The 21,901-nt window shown below is 49.2% G+C and overlaps 1 protein-coding gene across 1 annotated transcript in view; it reads left to right on the forward strand.

Annotated features, from left to right (window-relative positions):
- The window catches only part of SLC6A2 (solute carrier family 6 member 2), a 47,573-nt gene extending 41,164 nt beyond the window's left edge, over positions 1-6,409 (forward strand). Inside the window, exons 9-14 of the mRNA XM_006148383.2 lie at positions 24-152; positions 623-722; positions 2,258-2,358; positions 2,855-3,022; positions 5,274-5,345; positions 5,931-6,409. Of these exons, the coding sequence (XP_006148445.1) occupies positions 24-152; positions 623-722; positions 2,258-2,358; positions 2,855-3,022; positions 5,274-5,345; positions 5,931-5,954 (594 nt within the window). The 3' untranslated portion in view covers positions 5,955-6,409. The remainder of the gene's footprint in view (positions 1-23; positions 153-622; positions 723-2,257; positions 2,359-2,854; positions 3,023-5,273; positions 5,346-5,930) is intronic.
- The last annotated feature ends 15,492 nt before the right edge of the window (positions 6,410-21,901 follow it).

Below are 21,901 nucleotides of genomic sequence, written 5' to 3' on the forward strand. Positions count from 1 at the left end.
TTCCCCCCTCCTGGTTCCCTTAGATGGGAGGCATGGAGGCTGTCATCACGGGCCTGGCTGATGACTTCCAGGTCCTGAAGCGACACCGGAAGCTCTTCACTTTTGGCGTCACCTTTGGCACCTTCCTTCTGGCCCTGTTTTGCATAACCAAGGTGAGGAGTGACTGATCCCTGGGTCAGCTGGAGCTTCTGGGGATGTGGTTCAATACAGCAGACATTCCAAGTTTCGGAGCGGATGAGGGGAGCGGACTGAGTTCAGGAGAACCACGGCAGACCACCGTCCTCAACCCCGTGGTCCAATCCCCTGTGGTTTGATCCTGGTGTCTCTCCCAACTTCCAAGTGTGAGGATTTCCAGACACCCCTGGTAGTTGCTGGTTGATTTTTGAGGGGCAGCAAAAGCCCCTTTGAAACCCACATCACTCTGCTAGGTGAGACACCTACCCTTATACCCAGTGACTCCCGAAGGCCTTGGTTGGGATGCAAGATGGAACGTCAGTACCATTGCACCTCGACCCTGTGACCCACATTCTCAAGCAGGTTCTGAGCCCGTGCACAGGGGACGGGTGAATTTTGGTGGACATGTCTAGCAGATGGCCTCAGGCCTGTTCTCTCCATGCTGCAGGGTGGGATTTACGTGCTGACCCTCCTGGACACCTTTGCGGCAGGCACCTCCATCCTGTTCGCTGTGCTCATGGAAGCCATCGGAGTTTCCTGGTTTTATGGTACGTGTGTGGGAAAGCCTCTGCACCCAGGGCTCCTGGAGCCCTTTTACCTGGAGACACAAAGGGGTTTTCCATTTCCAAGGCGGCAACCTGAAATTCTAGACTCGAGCAAGTCATTGATTGGAAATAAGTCTCCCAACCCTCAGTTCTTCTTTAGATAAACTTATTTTTGTGTGTTTGGTTTTTTTGAGAGATTTTTACTATAGGGCACATGTGCTCACCAGAGAAACAGAAAGCAAGAAATCACCGCCCCCACCCCCAGGGGGGATGGCCATACTGCAATCCCTTCTCCTCCATTCTCCTCTTGGGATTTTGGGCATGCACACACATGTGCCCAAAGTGGTTTCAAGCTGCCAGGTCCAGGACTCACACCACAGTTGACCATGGGGGAGTCCAGTGCCTTAACCACCATGCCACCTACTGGCCCCTAAACTCATTTTTTTATTTTAAAAAAATTGGGATAAATTTCACCTTTAAAATTTTTTTTCTTTCCTTTCTTCATGATAGAAAGTGTGTGGGTATGTGTATGTGGGGGAGAGAAAGGAGCACCCTCCATCGGGTCTGGTCACAGCACCGTCCGCTCCGCCAGCTTACCAGCGTGTCAGATCTTGGGCACTTTCACGTGTGCTGGTGTGTGGGGATTTGAAACACGGGCGCCACGTGGGATGGGGCTTATCTTGAGCAGTGCATTACCACAGCATCCCAGAGATGGCCCTTGATGAACTCACGTTAACAGGAGGCTGCAAAGACCCCCAAAGGCATCTAGTGTCAGCTTCAAAAGAAGAACGTACAGGAAGTGCTGACCTCGCTCTAGAGTGGGGCTGCCAGATAGAGCAAACAAAACCGGATGCCCGGGCAAACCTGATCTTCAGGTAAACAATGAATAATTGTTTTTTAGCATAAGTATGTCCCCAGTATTGCATGGGATATACTTATACTAACACTTTTTTCATTATCTGTCTAAAACTCGAACTTACTTAGGTGGCCTGGATTTGATCTGGCACCATACTCTAGAATACTCTAGAAAACAACTGAGACTATTTTACACACCGTCAAGTGTGTTGTAATTGTGCATTTCCCCCCAAGTGTCACCTCAGAGCATTAGCCCTGTTCTCACTCTCTTCTCCCACTCAGGATGACGCTGGCAATGTCTGAGCTCTCTATCAGGTTGAAGTTAGGGAACACACTGTGTTTACAGTCGTTGCGATTTTCAAGGAAGGAGTAAGAGGAAAGAGAGTTTTGGAGTGAGGCCCACCTGGCTCTGTAACCTGGCCAAGTCCCCTCCCCTGTCTGAGCCCTGGGTTTCCTCTGACAAATAAGCTGGGGTGGCACTTAGAAGAGGGTAGTGTCCTGGAGCTTGTCCTGTCCCTGTTCTGCAGCAGCAGTTCCACCCTAGGGCTCCTAGGTCTCAGGGTATCAGGATCTTGCCCCACTGCCCTGCTGTCTACCTGGGCCAGAACCTCCCAGAAGGCTCTGCAGGGCCTGGCCCTGCCCGTGAGTGGAGGCTGCTGCCATGGGCCTGCCTGTGTGTGCAGGTGTGGACAGGTTCAGCAACGACATCCAGCAGATGATGGGCTTCAAGCCAGGCCTGTACTGGAGACTGTGCTGGAAGTTCGTCAGCCCTGCCTTCCTCCTGGTGTGTAGCCTGTGGATGGGGAGCCTGGTGGCGGGGAGGGGCCAGGGGGAGGCTGGGGCAGACATATTTGCTCCAGGGGAGGAGGCCCTGGGACCCGGAGGTCTGATCATGCAGGCAGGACACTTGCAGTGCTCAGCTGCGTTGATAGCATGGGGGTCTCCCGCCTCAGGGGTAGCGAGCTGGGGCTAGGTCCCCGGGGGACTGTCCAGTCAGCTCCAAAGTCACCTTTTGGTTCTCCCTCTCCTGTTCTTGCTCCCTGTTGCCCTTCCTCCTCGTCCTCATCTGCTTCGTGCATTTTTCCTCCTTCCCTCTTCGTTATCCTCCCGTTTTCCCATACTCCGTCTCACCCCTCGTTTCTCTCTTTCTTGCTGAGCTCCCTTTCTCCCACCTCCTCTCCCTTCCTTCTCTCTGTCTCCCTGTCTCTCTGTCTCTCTCTCTCTCTCTGTCTTTTCTCCACCCTGCCCTCGGTCCTGCCTCTGCTGCCCTCGGCCCCCAGTTCGTGGTGGTGGTGAGCATCATCAACTTCAAGCCACTCACCTACGACGACTACATCTTCCCGCCCTGGGCCAACTGGGTCGGGTGGGGCATCGCCCTCTCCTCCATGGTCCTGGTTCCTGCCTACGTCGTCTACAAGCTCCTCAGCACGCCGGGCTCCCTGCGGGAGGTGAGCTGTGGGCCTGCCCGGGGCAGGAAGGGATGCAGCCTCCTGGGCCCTTCCTGTGGGGTGAGAGAGCTGAGACAGAGGACAGACACAAGGGGCAGACAGACCCCTCTGAGCAGCTATTTACCCCTCAAGCCTCGGTTTCCACACTGAAACCCGAGGACGACGCTGTGCACCTGGAAAGGAAAGGGGACGGGGCGCTGACGCTGTGCCTGGCCCAAAGGTGTCCAGTACCTGGTCCCTGCTGTCCCCATTGTCACCCGTGTGGGAGACGAGGCTCTGTCCTCAGAGTTCACCAGACTGCCCTAATGGACCCACTCGTGCATCCTTTTCTGAGGTTCGTTGAGTCCCCAGATGTCATAACTCTCTTTACCAAAGTCCCTTGTGATGGGGTCTTCATTTTTACCTGCCTCTTTCCAGAACCTGATGATCTAGGAAGCCCAAATCAGATTTCAGAAATATATTTTCTTCTTTTACATGTATGCTTTATATAGATACACATATATATACACATGCATGCATGTATATATGTGTGAAATTAAGTATGCTTTATATAGATCTACATATATAAACACACATGCATGTACATATGTGTGAATTTAAGTATCTGTACATATAAATATCTGTATATATTTGCACTTGTAAATATTTGTGCATGCATGCACATATAAAAATATGTTTATATACATACGTAAAGATTTATTCACATACATGTATGTCTATGTGGCCCATGTATACACTCATATATATGTATTTGTGCATGTATAGGCATGAACATGTATAAATGTTTATACAATAGATACACATATATACACATATTTATGCATGTATGTAGATGGTACCAATGTATATTTATATGTGTGTAGGTACATGTAAATCTATGCACACATATACACACATGTAAATGTTTATACACACACATATATGAGGGGACTTTAAAAGTTAATAGAAAAGAACACAAGTATGGGTTTGCTTTAGTGAAGATGTTTAACACCCTGCATAGTTTTTCATAATATACATTTTTTTCCAAAATTTCAAAAAAAGTTTATTTATTTATTTTTGGGTTTTTGCCATAGGGCACGCACACTAGCTAGAGAAAGACAGAGAAAGGGGACGTGAGAAAGCACCCTCAGCACAGACAGCCATGCCCAACCCCGTCTCCATCCTCCCTCTCAGGATTTTGGGCAGGCGCACACACGCAGTAGTGTTTTCAAGCCACTGTGTCCAGGACTCGAACTGCAGTCTGCCATGTGGGAATTCAGCACTATAATCACCATGGTTCATGCTGGCTCCCACAATATATGAACTTATATATGTGTATATATATATATATATGTGTATATATATATATGTGTGTATATATATATATGTGTGTGTGTGTGTGTGTGTGTACACACACACAGTGTCTTTTATTCTGAAATTGTCTTTTTTTAGTATTTGGCTTTTAAAATACCCCTTCTTTTATAAACTAATGGCAATAGCCTTTTCCCAAAATCCTCACTTGGAAACACAAAAAACTAAATTCAGATGTTATTTCTTCATTTCTTTACTCACCCTCTTGGCAGGTAGTTATTGAGACTCTAGGGTGCACCAGGCAGTTCCTGAGCACTAGACAAAAGTTCCTGCCCAGGGGAGCCCATGTCCTAATGAGGGGACAGAGACCCATGAGGAGTAAGGGAGGGAGCCGTGCAGGGTCTTAGGGAAGAGGGTCCCAGCCCGGGCTGTGTCTGGACATCCCTACCTCATTCTTGGTGATCTGTTTCCTGTTCATGAAAAGGAACGTGAGAACCTCTGTCCGGGGTCACCAGGAGCATCAATGTGCAGTAAGCTCCTCCCAGACACCGATTCAGACACATGTCCTGAGTCCCACATGGGTCTACTCTTGGGAGGCCTTCGCTGGTTCCTGCAGGGCCAGGTGCTCCCTCTATGCTCTCACTCAGCCCTTGCCCCCATCTTATTTCCAATGGCCTGTGAGACTGTGTATGCAAGGCCTGTCCCTTCCTTGGACTGTAAGCTCCCCCAGAGCTGAGACCATGTGGGACCCTTGAGTCTAAGCCCAGGGTCTGACCATGGTAAGGTCTTGCTGGATGAACAGCCCTCGGTAAGCTCTGGTTCTGCAAACAAGGGAGGGGGTCTCTAGTACAAACCTCCCATGCTGTCCGTGTGGGCTTCAGGGCCATATAGCAGGTGGTCTTCACCCGGGGGTGTCAGCTGGGCTGAGGTGAGGCCACTCTCTTTCTCTATCCTCCCACAGAGACTGGCCTATGGCATCACGCCGGAGAATGAGCAGCACCTGGTGGCCCAGAGGGACGTCAGGCAGTTCCAGGTAGATGCAGCCTGCACCACTGGGTGGGGACCACGGAGATGGGCTCACCCAGGGAAGGACCACTCAGCTAGGAAACGCAGAGCAGCTTGGGCTGTAGCCAGGAGGTGTGGTCAGAGGTCAGGGGTCAGGGCAAGAGAGGTCTGTCCTCTGTCTTCTCTCCATTTCTGCCTGCCCCTCTGTCCTTTGGTCCGGGGATGCCAAATGCTCAAACTTCCCTGCAGCTCTGTTCTGCCTCTAAGATTGTCACCATGGACAGTCACCAAACTGGGGTGAGAATTTCTTACCTTGAAGAAAGACCTGCAGGGAGTAACCTGAAGTAGCACCCTCCACCTTAGAAAATGTCAGGGTTGGAGAATGGGGAGACTCTGGGTGAACCCTGTTTCACACATGCTGTGTGTCTTTGGGAAGGCTCCTTTGCCCTTTCTGGGCCTCAGTGACAATTAGGGGATCAACCTACATGTTCTCAGGTCTATGAGGGAGGGGCTTTTCTTTCTGTCTCCTCCCTGTTTCTCACTGCCCCTGGCCCCTCTTGGTCCCTGTCTGCCCTTGGCCCTCTCATGAAGGGCTCACCATCTCTCTCTGCAGTTGCAACACTGGCTGGCCATCTGAACCTGGTCCCAAGGAGGAGGAACCCCACTGTGCCAACGTCCAGGTCAAAGGCATCTGCCTCACTCCTAGCTCGGACGCTGTCTTGGGATTCCTCTCCTGGAAGATGTCTTTCCCACCTCCTTTTTCTCTCTTTCCAGTTACAAATGATTTACTGGTTTTGATTTACCTTCTGTTTATCTGGCCTGGGGGCTGTGAGCTTGGAGGGTCGGTGAGCCTCAAGGGAGAGGAAGAGAGAAGGGAACGCTTTTTGTTCTGGGGGGAAATCTTACCTACTTGGGGAGTCCTTCCAAGCTAATGTCCATGGATCTGACAGAATTTCTTACCAACTTTGCTTATATTTTGGGCTACAGAAGAAATAAAGGCCCCAGCTGAGTCTGGTGGAAGTGCACAGGTCTTCCCATTCTTGGACACTCCAGTCAGTGCTCTGGTGTCGACCCGTGGCCTGGAAGCGTGGATTTATTTGTTCCTAAAATGAAGTCCATGGATAGATGCTTTGGGGGATTATGAACAGAAACCTTCACTGTTAGTTTTTACTCTGGATAATCCAAGTGTGGTTTCTGGGTGTTCTAGAACATTACACTGGCCTCCAGTGTTCAGATGGTCCAGAGCCAAAGGAGTCAAGGAAAATAATGCAGATGAACCTCAGAGAGCCTATCAATGGTAGGCACAGATAAGATAGTGTCAGTTACTACGTGAGTCATGTCTACTATGGCCACGAGCTGGTTGTTTGTCAGGAGCATGGGGCCAAACACCCACGTGTGGTTTCTGAGACCTTGGGGAACTTGGGGGAGAGACCTAGTGAGGCCAGATGTGTGTCTCCACTGTGTGGTTCTCTGTTGTTCTCATGGGGCTAAGTGGGTTCCCGGGGCAGCCCGACAGGTTATCATATTTATTTATTATTCTTAGACACTCGAGAAGCCTTCCCTGGGGGATCCCACCCAACAGAGACTCAGAGTCTTGAGCAGTGGGGAGCTGGCCTTGAAAACTCTCCTTGTGTCTCTTCCTGGACTAGACTTGAACGGCAGGGTGGAACCAGCCATGTAGCAACCCCATCACTCAAGATGAGGGGAGACCATTTAGAGTTGATGGAACACCTAAGTTGATGGTTGATGGCTTTAGAGAATGTCTACTTGGATTTCAGATACACACCACTGGTGGTGGTGGCGGCAGTGGTTAGTTTCAGTTCAGTAAGAAGAATGATTGTAGTTTGTTAAGTTGGTGGTATCTGTTTGGGATTTCTGTCTATGGTTTGAATCTCTTACAGCTCATTAGAAATCGAGATGTATGGATTCTCATTCTGACTGTGGGAGTTCCTGCTGCAGAATCTTGGGCTGCCCCAGAAAAGAGGCCACTGCACCGTCACTGGGCATACAGGGAAACATGGCAAGAAGGTGCTTTATCTGAAACCGGGGGCCAGGGAATGGTTTGTCTCTGGGGACCCTGCGATTTCCTGCTCAGTCAGGGTCCTTAGGTCATTCTTTATGAAAAGAGGGAAAAATCAAGAGACTTTTCCTCTTTCTAAAAACAGCAGCGAATGCCCTGTGGCGGCTCAGTGGAGAGGTCTTAGAGCCCTATACAAGGTGATGCCTGAGAGTGTCCGATGGGCAGAGTCCGGATCTGAATGACGTCACCCCCTTCCACGAGTGCTAATTCCTCCCGAGTGTTACTGTTATTATTAATATTATTATTTTAGTAAGGCACTTTCACCTAGGTTACCTCTCTTCTCCCCAGTGAGGACTGCAGGGCCGGCCTCTATCTTCTCATTTCCCAGGTGAGAAGACCAAGGTTCGGCACTTGAGTCTCTCTTGAGATTTCTCCACTCCTAAGGGTCTAAGACCCACAGTTGACTTCCTCTGAGTCTCAGCCCAGAACCCCTTGACTTCCCCTGCACAATATAGTTCACCCACCCAGGGCTGTCATTAAACAACCCACTCCCCCCCAAACACACACACACACACACACACACACACACACACACAAATGCCTTTCAAGTGGCGAAGAAATAGTTCTTAGCAAAAGAACACTGTTTTGGAAGGAAGAAGGGACGGGGGAAAGTGTCCTTGACTGTCCTCCAGCTGGCTGCCAGAGAGGAAATCGTTCAGCTGCTCTCTTTAGAGGAGCATAATCACTCTCTGGATGTGAAAGGCTGAGTCGACGGGGCTCAGATGAGAGCAGTCAGAAATGCCCGCGTGTGTTAGCACAGGGCCTCACTTCCGGGACAGCCTGCCGTTTGCACTTCGCCATCTGCACAGGGCGCTTTTGCTTCCAGACGTTTGTCCCAGGGTGAATTGGAGACATGGTGCTAGCCGAGCCGACACCGAGCCCTGCCAAGGTGCTGCCTCGAGGTGGAAGTTGGCTTCTGAGTCTAGGGGATGAAGGGGGGCGGGAGGGGGGCTCCAAGCCCAGGTGCCTTGGGAGGATGGAGGTGCCCAGAAAGCCTTTGGACGTTCTCATGGAGATGCTGGAAGACCACCTGGCTTCGCCTCTCCTGCCATGCATAGCGGAGACGGATCACATACTTCATCATGAGTAACCTTTGACTTCTTTTTCGTGGCCTTTTGTTTTCATCGCAGAGGTCGCCCAGGACCAGGGTGCTCCTGTGTACTGTATATGACACTTGACATTTTCGGTATTTCACCAGGTTTTTAAAGGATTATTATTTTCCGTGAACTGTAAGACACCTGTTTTAGACCTCCACGCTCCCTTCCGCGCAGTGTCTAGGTATTATTGTCCGCCTGTTAGTCTCCACTTTTGATGCACGTGAGACCAAGGAGAAGGGGAGCTGCCATTTCTTGCCAAATACCCAGCTGAACACAAGTCCCCAAAGCTGCCTTAATTATCACAGGGAGTTCCTGCTCCAGCGAAAGTCAGATTCCGGCAGTGTGGTATTTTCCAGCTTCGGTGACATCAGCCTGAAGCATTCTCACCAAAGAAGTAATTTCTGAGTAAAGGAGCCCACTGAACTCACTTCATTTGTTTACTTCCTTTGAAAGCCACAGAAAGGAGACCAGAGAGGGTCTGCAGTGTGGTCGGAATGGCACAGCATTTAGAGTTCCACAGAAGTGGTCTGCAGCTGACTAGCCGGGCGGCCTGGGGAGAGTGACTTCTTCTCTTTGGGCTTTACTGTTCTTCATAAGGTCAAGGGTTGGATCAGATCATCAAAGGCCCCATCCAGTTTAAAAAACAAACAACAACCTCTCGTGTCCATGACAATGTTCTTGTGCTAAGCTAATACACATCATGTATCGTAGCACTTTTCAAAATGCTCCAATGACCCGTGACCTGCCAAGCAGAAAAATGTTACGTCTCTGGCCTCCAGAACTTTTATTTTTCTAGACATTCAATAGCTCCTCTTTCTCAGATATGACTTCAGCCAATGCCAGAAACATGTGGTGTTTAAACAACGAAAATCCAACCCTTTTGGTTTGAGGCTTGTTTTGAGGAATCAGAGGGGAATGCTTCGTCGCGTTGTTTTAAGTCCCAGGGCCCACGCTCTGTGGTTAGGCTGCATGGCCATTGCTGTGCTCACAGAAGCCACTGGAATATGGAGAATGCGAGGTTGCTTTTGGGGTCTCTGTCCTCACCCCTCTGTCTCTCTGCTTCTGTGTAAATAAAGACCGTCACGATGATGTCCCCTGTGTGTCACGGATTGTTCCAATGTTATGCACATTCCTATGTCCAGTTTGGATTTATTTTAAATGTTGTTCTCTTCATGGAAAAATGAGTGTACGGAATAATAAAAAAGATTTCCCGTGCTATGTATCTGGTGATGGAGTTCTGAATGTTACCTGCCACGAAATGCTATAAATTATGGAAGGAAATAGGTTTTCCTATGCTCAGCTTCACATGAGCACAGAAGAGCTTGTGAGCATAGTGGCCCCCTTTAACCCAGAGAATTCTCTTTATAATTATCGAATAGGAGATTGTAGGCAGTTAAAACTGTAATCCTAGCTCCGAGATTGACCCATTTTTATTTGGAAAGAAAAAAAAAAAGTGGATGCCAAGCAACACTAGGCTTAGCTATCTAGTTTCCTTGTGTTTTTCTTTTCTAGGGCTGTATTTCGACGGGACCAGAATCTCTAGTTGGACTGCGTCAAATGTACACACTGCATGTGCGGATTTCTCTAGGGAGAAGAATACTTCACAGTTAGGCTCTTAGAGCTGAGTGTTGTCATCGTTTGGGGAAGATATGAGTTTAAATTTACATGTAATTATTATTCTTTTTATATATTTTTAGAGAGTTTTACTATAGGGCTTGTGCACTTAACCAGAGAGAGACAGAGAGACAGAAAGTGAGAAATCGCCCCGCAGGAGGGATGGCCATGCCACAACCCCTTCTCCTCCATTCTCCTCTCAGGATCTTGGGCACACACACGTCTGGCCTGAGTTGCAGGCAGCCGGGTCCCAGACTGGAAGCACCATCGGCCCTGTGGGAGTCCGGTGACATAACCACTACTCCATCTGCTGGTCCCTACATGTATTTATTTTTAATGTAAGTCAGCAGTGGGTGGTGGCATCAATATAGAGGTGATATTGTCAAATAATTCAGTCAATGTCTTCATATATTAGAGGCTGTCAGGGAGTGGGTGGTTCCCGATGGACGAGTTTGGGCCAATGGAAGGAAGACAAGAAGACAGCTTGTAAGACGAGTAGCCCAGAGCAGGGTATGGACTGCAGCTGAAGGTAGTGAGCTCCCCAGCACTGGAGATATGCAAGCAGAGAGCAGGGAGAGTCTCGGGGAGGTGGCAGAGGGGACTCTCAATGCCAGGCAGAGGTGGGAGAGTGAGGCTCTAAACTTCCATTTGGAGTCCCTGGGGTTCTTTCTGGACAACCCTAAGACCCGCCTTGTACAACAGCATTGGAAGATGCAAACCTGTCTATGCCAAGGACCTCGGGGCACGGAGTGGTTTGGCCGGTCAAAGTGCAGTCGGGCAGACATCCCGGAGAGGGTATTATCATTCTGGTCATTTGGTTTCTACCCAGAATTGGAGTTAGGGCTTATTACAGTGGATGAACCAAAGGCAGCTGTGTTTCCAGCACTCCTTGTGTTCACGCTGACATTTAGTGAGGGGCACGCGGGAGGAGGCGGGCGAGGCTGGGCCATGACACAAAGGGCTGCTCCGCTGGGGGCCACAGTGATCTGGCACCCCGGCTGCCCCTCAGCTGACAAATGTGGTAGGAGAAGCCAGAGAAACACAGAGGACCCTCGCTCTGGGCACTGGCAGCTTTTGGATCTGCCCGAATTTCATTATATCCCTGTCCTACTTATAAAGATTATAGCGCTTCGTTGCTATCTCCTTCGGAAAGACAGGGATCGATGTCATTTCTCTCGGCCTCGTTCGTTCGTCTGTATGATGGATCGGGAGTCATCACAGCTAAGAGTTCATGGAAGGCTTCAGAAACTCCAGAGCCTCCTGAGAGTGAATGCAAATTTAACGAACATTTAGATTCAAATATGCTCACATCCATTTTTTCTGGGAAAAGGACACATAGTCATTAGAGTCACACATGTTTAAGACCCTCGGGTAGATAAAACCTCTAGGGCCACTCTCTTCTGATGAGGCAGGATATCTCTATCCTCCACCCCAGATTAAATGGGAGTGACCACAAAGCACGTTTCTGACTCTCCGTCACCCCAGAGTGTGCTATCTCCCTATCGTTCCACCCCAAATCAAGGACCTCACTTGTTTCCCTGACAACGACCCCGTGAGGGAGGGCAGCCGCAGCCACAGACGTGCCCACTGGGCAGGGGAAGCGGCTGGAGCTAAGATCGCGCAGACACCAAAGGACAAAGGACCCTCGTCCTCATCACGTGGGGTGCCCGCTGGAAGCAGGATGGGATAGGAGCCAGGCCAGTCCCGACGGGCAACCTGGGACCGTGGGGGAAGGGCAGCAGGGCCAGGACTTGGCCATCCACTGGGTGGCATGTTGCAGGGGACCAGCCATGTATGCCACTTTGTCACACAGCCCCAGATGAGAAGGCCCAGAAAGGTCAAAGCATCAGGGGTCTAGGCTATGGGAAAGTTTGGGACCCTCAGGACCCCAGGAGCAGCTACTTGGACATGCTGATTAAATCACGTTTGACAAGTCCCGTTAAGCCTTGGCTTGCTCATCTGTAAAATGGGCACGCTGGATTAGGTGATGCCCTGCAGTCCTCTCTGTTTGGTTTTGAAACTTATTTATTTACTTCCAAGAAAGAGAGAGAGAGACAGAGAGAGAGAGAGAGAGAGGCACAGGTCTTTAGCCACGATCTATCTGCAGCTGGCCTGACTGCAAGTATGCAGGAACCCAGACCCTCCCCGGGTGGGCTGGCTCATTACTGTGGCACCCTGGCCCTTCCTGATCTTTTTGACTCTATGAGAGGGTGGCAGGGAACTGTCACAGAGCGGATGGACTAATTCACACTAAGATGTGCATGACACTCTGTCAGGCACCGACGGGCAGGGGTGGACTTTCAGCCTTTTCTCCCTCCCGCAGGTTTAGTGAGGAGGTGGCGATTGTTTTCTGTATAAAGGTCTCTGTCACAACTGCTCAGCTCTGAGGCTGCTGCATGAAAACAAATGTAATGGGCTGGATTTGACCAGCAGTCTGTGATCTGCTGACCCCTGGTTTAGTGCAAAGACAGAAGGGTTTGTAGTCAGAGGGGACCTGGGTTTGAATCCCAGCTCCACCACTTACTTTGCCACTGTGGACTCTTGGGCCGGTTACATACAACTTGTGATGCGTTCTCGTCTCTGAAGAGTGAGAAGAAAGGCCAGCCAGTGGCATGGTAGTCAAAGCAGCTGGATCTCACGTGGCTGTCTGCACGATTCTAGTCCGTGGACTTGGTGGCTTGGAAAACACTCCAGGCACATGTGCGTGAGGGCCCAAAGTTCCAAGGGGAGAATGGAGGAGAAGGGGTTGTGGCGTGGCCATCCCTCCTGGGGGTGCTTTCTCATTTTCTCTCTCCTTTTCCATCTCTCTTCAGGGACCACATGTGCTCTGTAGCAGCGTTTAAACATAAAGAGCAGGGATAAGATTGCCAGGAAATGGGCCAGCAGGTGGCGTGGTGGTTAAGGTGCTGGACTCCCGCCTGAGTCCTGGACTTGATGGCTTGCTTTCTCACTTTCTCTCTCTCTGGTGAATGTAAATGCCCTATAGCAAATTAAACAATAACAATAGTAATAAAAAAAATAAATAATTCTTTAAAAAAAAAAAAAAGGATTGCCAGGAGGGAGTCGTCAGGAGGACTGGACAAGATGATGAACTCTTAAGCGCGACCTCCTGGAGCCGCAATGCCGGATCCAAACCCTGGTCCCCTCACTCCGCCGTATGCGACCTCAGGCCAGGTGTTTAACCTGCCTTCAGCCCGGTTTATAATCTGTGAATGGGAATGACCATCGTGAGCACCTGAGAGGTTCGCGGAGGACGAATGTTCATGTTGCATCGCGAGAGCGGCCTTCCACGGCTGGCTAGTGCGGGCTGGGTCCCTCCCAGCCCCCTGGTGAATGGCTGTTTCCTCTCCCTCCCATCACCTCTGCCCATTGCAAAGGCAGCCATGTTTTCATGAGGCCCAAGCAGTGTCTGTTCCCTTGTCCCCTTGGTCCTCATCCCAGCTTGGGAGGGCCCTGGAATTTGGGTCTGGGTGGCTAATTCTAAGTCTCCCTGGGCCTGAGAGCGTGTGACCACGTGGGCAGGAAGTTCAAGCTTCGGGAAATACCAGCCTGCACAGGTCCTGGCCCCTGCAGGACCCCGCTGCCCTGCAAGCCCTCCGCTGTCAGGCCCCGTTAGACTGCCGGCTCAGGAGATGCTGCCTTAGGCTGTCTCTGACCTTGGCTGCAACCCGAGGGGGAGGAGACAGAGGTACGGTGGTCAGAGAGCCCTGAGATAACCGGGAACAGCTGCGTCCTGGAGTCCTGCTTCTCAGCTGCCATGTCTGCCGGCCTCAGGCCTGGGAGAGGCTGAGCTGGGCCCAACGAGCAGGCATGAGGGTAAGGACTGGGCCATAGGAAATCCAGGAGGGCCACCTCTTGTCTCCAGAGATGCCTCAACTAGGGCTCTGCCTGGACATACCCAGGACCCACAGATCCACTGCTTGCAGCCATTGGATGTTAGATGGGGAGCACCCCGGCACCCCTGCAACCAGATCCCTGGCCTAGGATGGGCCAACTTGGAGTCAGAAGAGGAGAGACTGAAAGCAGCCCACTCCTAGACGTGGTCATCCCAACCACAGGGCACCTGCCCCTGCCCGCTCGAACTCAGTCCCACGATCCTGTTGGATTTCTTTTCTTTGCACCACAGCCCCTGGACCCCCTGAGGTTGCCATCAGACTCTGACCCACTTCTCCAGTCACTTGACAGTGACCACACCCTATCCACGGGGAGGAGTGACAGGGCAGGGCCGATAGCTGAGGCATGACTCATGCCTCTGACCAGGAAGGGGTTTGTGAGTCCCCCATGCTGGATGAGCCGCACGGTCAGATTGGGGTGTCAGAGATGCAGGGCCCCACTGTGGCACACATGAAGCACCCTCTCGTGTTTTGGAATTGGAAGGGAAAATGGAGCAGGGAATACCTGGCTTCGTGAAAAACCAAACCAAAAACGAAACAACCTCCCAGGAACAGAGCCACAGGTTCCCAGGATGACGGAGCCCTCTGGAGCATCAGCACCTCGGACAAGGCCAACTGACAAAGCTTGAAAAGGCTGATGGTTCGCAACAGGCTGGCTTATCCTGTGATGCCTACTGCTCTTAGCGCTTGACAAGGATCAACTCATCGAATCCTCCAAATGACTTCACGAGGCAGTGTTATACCCCGAGTTACCAACGGGGGAGTGGAGACACAAAGAGATGGAGTAACTCACTAGTTGTCGAGACTGGGATTTGAACCTAGGGAGCATAACTCCAATCTGTGCCTTTAACCACTTTGATAAGCCATCTTCCCTGGGTCCCAGCCAGAAAGCCCTAACACAATCCATCTGGTAAGGACACGGGTCTTCATCGAGCTCTGCCCTCTTCTATCACAGATACACAGAGGTGACCACCCCTCACCCCAAATGCTTGGGACGTTGGGGTGTTGGATATCTGGGGATTTGGAAATATTTGCATGCACATAATGAGATCTCTGGGGGGTGGGGCCCAAATCTAAACACAAAACCCATTTATGTTTCCTGTACACCCTTGCACACACAGCCTGAAGGTAATTTTATACACTATTTTTGTGTTGCAGCTTTTCCACTATAACTCCTCATGTGCGGTCAGGTAGGATTTTCCACTAGTGGCACCATGTGAGTGATTAAAGAGTTTCAGTTTTGTAGTTTGAATTTGGGGATTGAGCATCTCCACCTGTAATACCTGCATATGTAAATAAGTCTCACTCTCTCTCTCTCTCTCTCCATACACACACACACACACACACACACACACACACACACTTGAACTTCACAGTTTGTGGGAAAATTATGCGTGGATTTTTCTGCACTAAAATAAACTTATACTTAGCCTGAAGGTAATTTTATACACTATTTTTGTGTTGCAGCTTTTCCACTATAACTCCTCATGTGCGGTCAGGTAGGATTTTCCACTAGTGGCACCATGTGAGTGATTAAAGAGTTTCAGTTTTGTAGTTTGAATTTGGGGATTGAGCATCTCCACCTGTAATACCTGCATATGTAAATAAGTCTCACTCTCTCTCTCTCTCTCTCCATACACACACACACACACACACACACACACACACACACTTGAACTTCACAGTTTGTGGGAAAATTATGCGTGGATTTTTCTGCACTAAAATAAACTTATACTTAAATCGCATTTCTCACAACATTTTTGAAGTCTCTCCTATGTAATTTGTACACATATATAATTTATACACATATAGTATGCATATGTATATACACATATGTATTTTTATAAAATACAGCTGTGATGTATGCATTCCAGTGCCTACAAAGTGCTAAGAAGGAAATGACTTGCCTTAGGTCCTGTGGGAATTAATTGTACAAAGGTGGACTTGGCTTTTTTTACTTTAAGAGAGATTTTTGCTATAGGGTGTGTGCATTCACCAGAGAAAGAGATGGAAAGCGAGAAATTGCCCCCCAGGGGGGATGGCCCTGTCACAATCCCTTCTCCTCCATTCTCCTCTCAGGATTTTGGGCACGCATGTACACGCGCCCAGTGTGAGTTTGAATCCACCAGGTCCGGGACTTGAACCATGGTCGACTACGTAGGAGTTCAGTGATGTTACCATGATGCCATCCGCTGGTCCCCAGAGTCGGCTCGAACAGAGGTCTCCTGTCTTCCAGGGAGAATGTGCTGACTTTCTCTAAACGGACCCCAATCCTGACTCTCTGGTTCCTCGTGGGGATACAGGTTCTGTCTGGGCTCGCAACCAATGAGCAGAGAGATTTCACACGCATGTGTTAGAATGACAAGCGACTGCATGTAGCAGAAATGCGGCGATGGCTCCCTAGTAAAGGGGGTTTACTCACTCTCTTGTAACACAAGCAGTGGGTCAGGGGCAGGGGTGATTAGAATGAAGAGGTGGGGGTAGTGACCTTGGTCCCGGGGGAGGACATTGGCTAGGTCCCTTACCTAGACATGGCTCGGGGCCTCTGTGGCTCTGGAGATGCTTAAGAGAGTATCTGAAAAAATATTTGGACCCCTTGTAGCTTTTGGTACCACGATCCATAGCTATGGTTCTTATCTTTACGAAGCAAAGATGGCAAATCCCTGGCAGACACCATGCCCACCTTCCAGGTAAAGAGGAGGGACAAAAAGAGACAGGACAGAAGGCAGAGGCCAGTGAGTCTGTCTCTTTTTGCCCTGGAAGAGAATCGCCCTCCTGGAACCCCGCAGACTGCTCACACGTCAGCGGCAGATCCGTGCAACATGGCCACTGTAGCCCTGACAGCCTGCAGAGACAAGAAATTTCAACAGGATACGTTGTTGTCCTCGACAGAATCAGGGTTCTCTTAGGAACAGGATGAGCAGAACAGAGGAAGGGTCTGACCACTGCCTCCCTCTCTGTGGCTTCCTTGCCCTGGATTCCAGCATCTGCTGAGAACAAGAGAGACCCTGCAGAGAGCGCCGAGGACTGAGTAGCCATCCGTGAGAGAGTCTGTGTCCTGTGGTTTGAGATCACTCTCTTGACTCAAGTTATGGGGACTCAGGACCACGGTGAGACCAGACAGATCCAGGGCAGGCATTCACAAAGCACTGCTGAGCTGCAGTGTGGACGTGCCCACTGAGCAGAGTGTTGCGGTCCATTCCAGTTTCCTTCTTTTGCTGGCCTGCCAGGGCACCTTTGCAAAGGAGGAAGCAGAGTAGAAGCGACTATGGGCATTGTGGCCACCAGGTGGCGCCAACACTGCTCCTACTGCTCAGCGGGGACTGAAGGAAGCAGAGAGGACTGGAGACCTTCGTTCTCTGGACCTTTCTCGGGTCTGTTTGATCCCTCAGAACCAGGGGAGTGAAAAAAAAAAAAAAAAGCCACTTGGTTTTGTACTGTTATAGCTTAGATGGATTCATTCATTTACTCATTCATTGGTCAAAATTCTAGTTCTACCTACGAACTACGAAGGAACTAGAAAATACAGAGAACAAAGAACCCCGTCCTTAAAGAATGCTCAGTCTGATGGGAAGATAGACGGTGCGCCGATAAGAAAGCATTTATTGGGCACCTATTGTATGCACATCTAAAACTCTCTAGTGCTTCCCCATTGCTTTTAAGATAGATTCAAGTCCTCATCTCCCCTCTCCTCATCCCATCCTCCTCTCTGCTCAGTCATCCTATATGGGCTGTAGTAGCCCAAGTACGCTTTGTCTCCTTGGGCTCACCCTTGAGCCTTCTCCCATCTCCTTGAAACTGGCTCACTCCTCTCTCTCTCTCTTAAGATGTTACCCCCTTTTAAAAAGGCTTTTGCTAACCTACCCCGGTCACTGCACTTAACCACAGTTAGTCGAATGATCTTTCAGAGGACTGGCAACTTTTGGGACAGGACACAGCAACCATTTATTTTATGTAGTGCTTTGCCGAGTGTCCAGCACGTGGTAATCTGTCAGTGGATGTCGGGATTTACAGAGATGGATGAGACCAGACCATCTCATAAGCTGGCAGAGAAATTGTGCACAAGGCTGCCTCTGCGGAGAAGTGAGAGGGCTCCCTTTAACAGGTGGCACTTGAACTAAGTCTTGAAGAAATTCCAGGTCATGAACTAGCATCAGTGGCAGTCCAGAGGCGTGAAGTAGTTCAGGGAGTAGATGAGTTTGCAGAAATTTGTAGGTGCAAGTAGAGAGACTGCAGAAGAAAGCAAAATCCAAACAACAAGGGACCTCCTATGCTGAGATAATAAGATGGAACTTTTTTCTAGAAATCAGTGGGGAGCCATCGAAGGATTTTAGATTGGCTGGGTGATATAGTCATATCAAGTGTTAGATGGTGTATCAGTGAGCGATTGCTGTGTAACAAGCCACTCCAAACTTAAAACCATGTGTTTAGCTCATAAGTCTGTGAACCACCTAACAAGTTCTGCCAATCTGGAAAAGGCTCAACCCTTCGTAATTTGGTTCACTCAAGTGTCTGTAGCTATTGGGTCAGCTGAGATATTTTTCCATGATATTGTAATTGGCTGGACTATTGCATATGTATGTGTGTTCTGAAGTCAAATTAATTTTTGTGCAAAAACTATGACATGCATTTTGAGGTACATTTAAACATTCATGCATTCAAGTTTTCAGAATCAAAATGGAGTCAACGTGTATTAAACCCCGACTAGACTGAGCCAGGGAAGGATGTGAAGGGGTCAGATTTTGCACAAATATGCCAGATAACAAGACCTGTCACAAGGTGGTGTCAGTTCACCCTCATTATTGAGCCCAAAATATTGATGTAATCTCCTTCCTCATTTGCGATTTTTGCCTTTAAAATCATCCTGCACTCTGTAAGACTTAAGTGCACAAATTCAGGGAAACTTGAGTTTGAAATCCAAGTAGCCATCCACCACCTTGGCCCAAATAAACTCTTCTTCTTTATGTACTTGGCCTCAGCACTTCTGAAGGCTGGTATGTGCCAAATATAATTTTGTAACAATGAGAGCAATACAAATTCAACTTGCTCACCTTTTGTTACCTTTTCCTTTTAAAATTAAGTAAAAGAATAATGGTTGACATTTTGCTTCCATCTAGCCTTGTTCAGTATACTTGGACTGATAAATGTCTACATGAGGCACCAGAAAAGGGCTTATACACACTGGTCTTCAGAATAAAAAGTCAAGTTTTCTTTTTTTATAGGGAAAAAAAAAATACCGATTATCGCAGAAGAAAGTTTAGACAAGCAGTAACTGATCTCCTTTTGTTTGAAGGTGGAATTTAGAATAAGATGACCAGAATATTTACAATGAGATTGGACTGGACTAGTCACAGATGACCGAGTGTGATTCTAATGATGGGCTGATCTCTTTTGAATGGCACCTCGGTTTTTTGTGAGGACTCAGTGCCAGCATGACACAGGGGGTGGACTGTAATAATAAACATAGATTTGGTTTCTGCTCCTCCCCTCTTTCCAGGCATATAGATCCTAAAACCCTTGGAAGGGGCCAGCAGGTGGCCTAATGGTTAAGGCAACTGAAGTCCCACATGGCCAACTGGAGTTCAAGTCTTGGAAATGGTGGCTTGAAAATCATACCAGGCACATGTGCCTGCATGCCAAGTATCTCTAGAGGAGAATGGAGGAAACGGGATTGTGGCATGGCATCTCACCTAGGGGGTTATTTCTCACTTTCCCTTTCTGTCTCTGTCTTTCTCCTCCCTGACAAGCACACACATGCTATGGTAAAAACTAAAACAAACGCCCTTGGAATCTCTGAAGAAAGCTCCTTTGGTTTGTCCATGAGATGAACGGTGTCTGGGGGCTTTAAGTAGACTCAGAATAGGAGCTTGTTGCCAGGGGAAACAACCGTGTGATTAGAAGGGTGTAACTTTTAGCCCCTCCAGACTTCCAGAAAGAAGGCCTGAAGGTTGAGTTGATCACCAACAGCCAATGGTTTGAACAATCATGTCTATGTAAGGAAGCTTCTGTAAAAACCCCCAAAGACCAAGTTGCTGAACACATGTAGAGGCTGGAAGGGTGGCGCTTCTTAGCGAAGGCATGAAAGCTCTCCACCTCATCCCCTATACCTCACCCTATTCATCTCTTACACCTGGCTGTTCATCTGTACCCTGTATCATTCATACTAACCAGGAAACACCAGTGCTTCTCTGTGTTCTGTGAGTCATTCTAACAAATGATGGAACCTGAGGCGGGGGTCATGGGAACCCTCACTTTATAGTTGGTTAGTCAGAAGTATAGGTTCCTGCAAGACAGTTCTTCAGGTACCCGTGGGCCAACCCAGTTCTACCTCGTTTCTCACAGTAGAATGGCTGTAGAATGTGCCAGAAATGCAATATTTTGAGATTGGAAGAACTGGCTGGGACAGGGCTATTTTCCAGTTTCACCCTGGAATAGAATGTCCTTTCACAGTTTAGCCCAGCAGATCGTGATACCCCAGGGTATAAACCTGCAGTAGGCTGCTTTCTGTGGGTCACATGCAGACGCCATCTGCCCTGGGCAGCTTTCCTGAGCTATGGGAACCACCTAGGCTACTATTGTCCTTGCCACCTGTCTGTAGGCTATACACCCAGTTTGTGTAACTTGTCTGCGTGTGTGTGTGGGGGGGTGCTGTCTGGCCGTACTCAAATTGGTCACAGTGCACAGTGAACACGCTTCACAGCCACCACCTGGGACTTGTGACTGGCAATGGACATGGGGGATGGGCTTGTGGGACTAAGCCTTAACCTGTGGTATCTGGCACTACCTCCTAGTATCTAGTGTTAGAATTGAATTGAGTTGTAGAAATGTGGGGCCAGCAGGTAGCATAGTGGTTAAGGCGCTGGATTTCCACATAGCCTACCATGGTTCGAATCCCAGACCTGGCAGCTTGAAAATTCCAGGAGGAGAATGGAGGAGAGAGGAGGGTGATTTCTCACTTTCCCTCTCACAGTCTCTGCCTGTCTTCAGCGAGTGCATGCATCTTACAGGGAAAACAAACAAACAAACAAACAAAAAAACAAAAACCCCCCACAGAAACAAAACATTTTTAAAAAGAGAGATCTGTCTTGTTAATATCTGCCAGAGAACTGATGTATGGAAGGAAACACACACTTTTGGGACAGAAGTAAGATACTGAAAGTGAGTGTGAGTATAGAGGGAAACAGTTGGATTCTCCTTATTCAGGAGTCTTAACCAGTCAAGGTGTGAGCCCCAGGATAGGTGTTTGCAGAGAAATGTTATGTGAGTAGATTTTCCTGAGCACTTCTGAGATGCCAGGAACTGGATTTATTCTGTTTTGGAAGCTGGGGAGGCCACTTGGGCCAGAAAGCATTTCGTTTCTGTTTGGAAGAGGTAAGATTTGGGAAGCTCTCACCCAAACACCCACTGCATGTTTCGGACTCTAGAGGTTGAGAGAGCCAAGAGACCAGTCCTAATTCTGCCCCTCAATGTGCCTGCTCAGGCGTGGGCTTGTGGTCCTGACTATCCCTGAGCAGGTGTGGCTATACAGACACATCCCACCAGAGGGCAGCAGAGAACTGTCAGCCACATGGGCGTCCCTGGCCAGAGTGAGACCGCTGAAATTAGAGATGGAGGCCGCCCAGAGAAAGGTGTTTAAACTGTGTACTGGTGGGAAGGCAGGTTTGTTTTGCATTTACAGACTCAAGCTGTAGATTCCACCTGCCCAGGTTCAGATCCCAGCCCTGTCACCAGCGCTGGTCATGCATGTGAGACCTATACAATCCCAGGGCCCTGCTCTGAGAAGGGTTGTTAAGGTTGTGCTTTTCTGTTTAGTTATTCTTAATTATTTTCAAAGCAAAGGGTCTTGCATATTTATTTATTTATGCATATGAGGGAGTGGGTGTACGGGCACCTGCTTGGG

This window comes from Tupaia chinensis, unplaced genomic scaffold (genome assembly GCF_000334495.1).
Source record: "Tupaia chinensis unplaced genomic scaffold, TupChi_1.0 Scaffold000235_1, whole genome shotgun sequence".
Classification (NCBI taxonomy): Eukaryota; Metazoa; Chordata; class Mammalia; order Scandentia; family Tupaiidae; genus Tupaia; species Tupaia belangeri.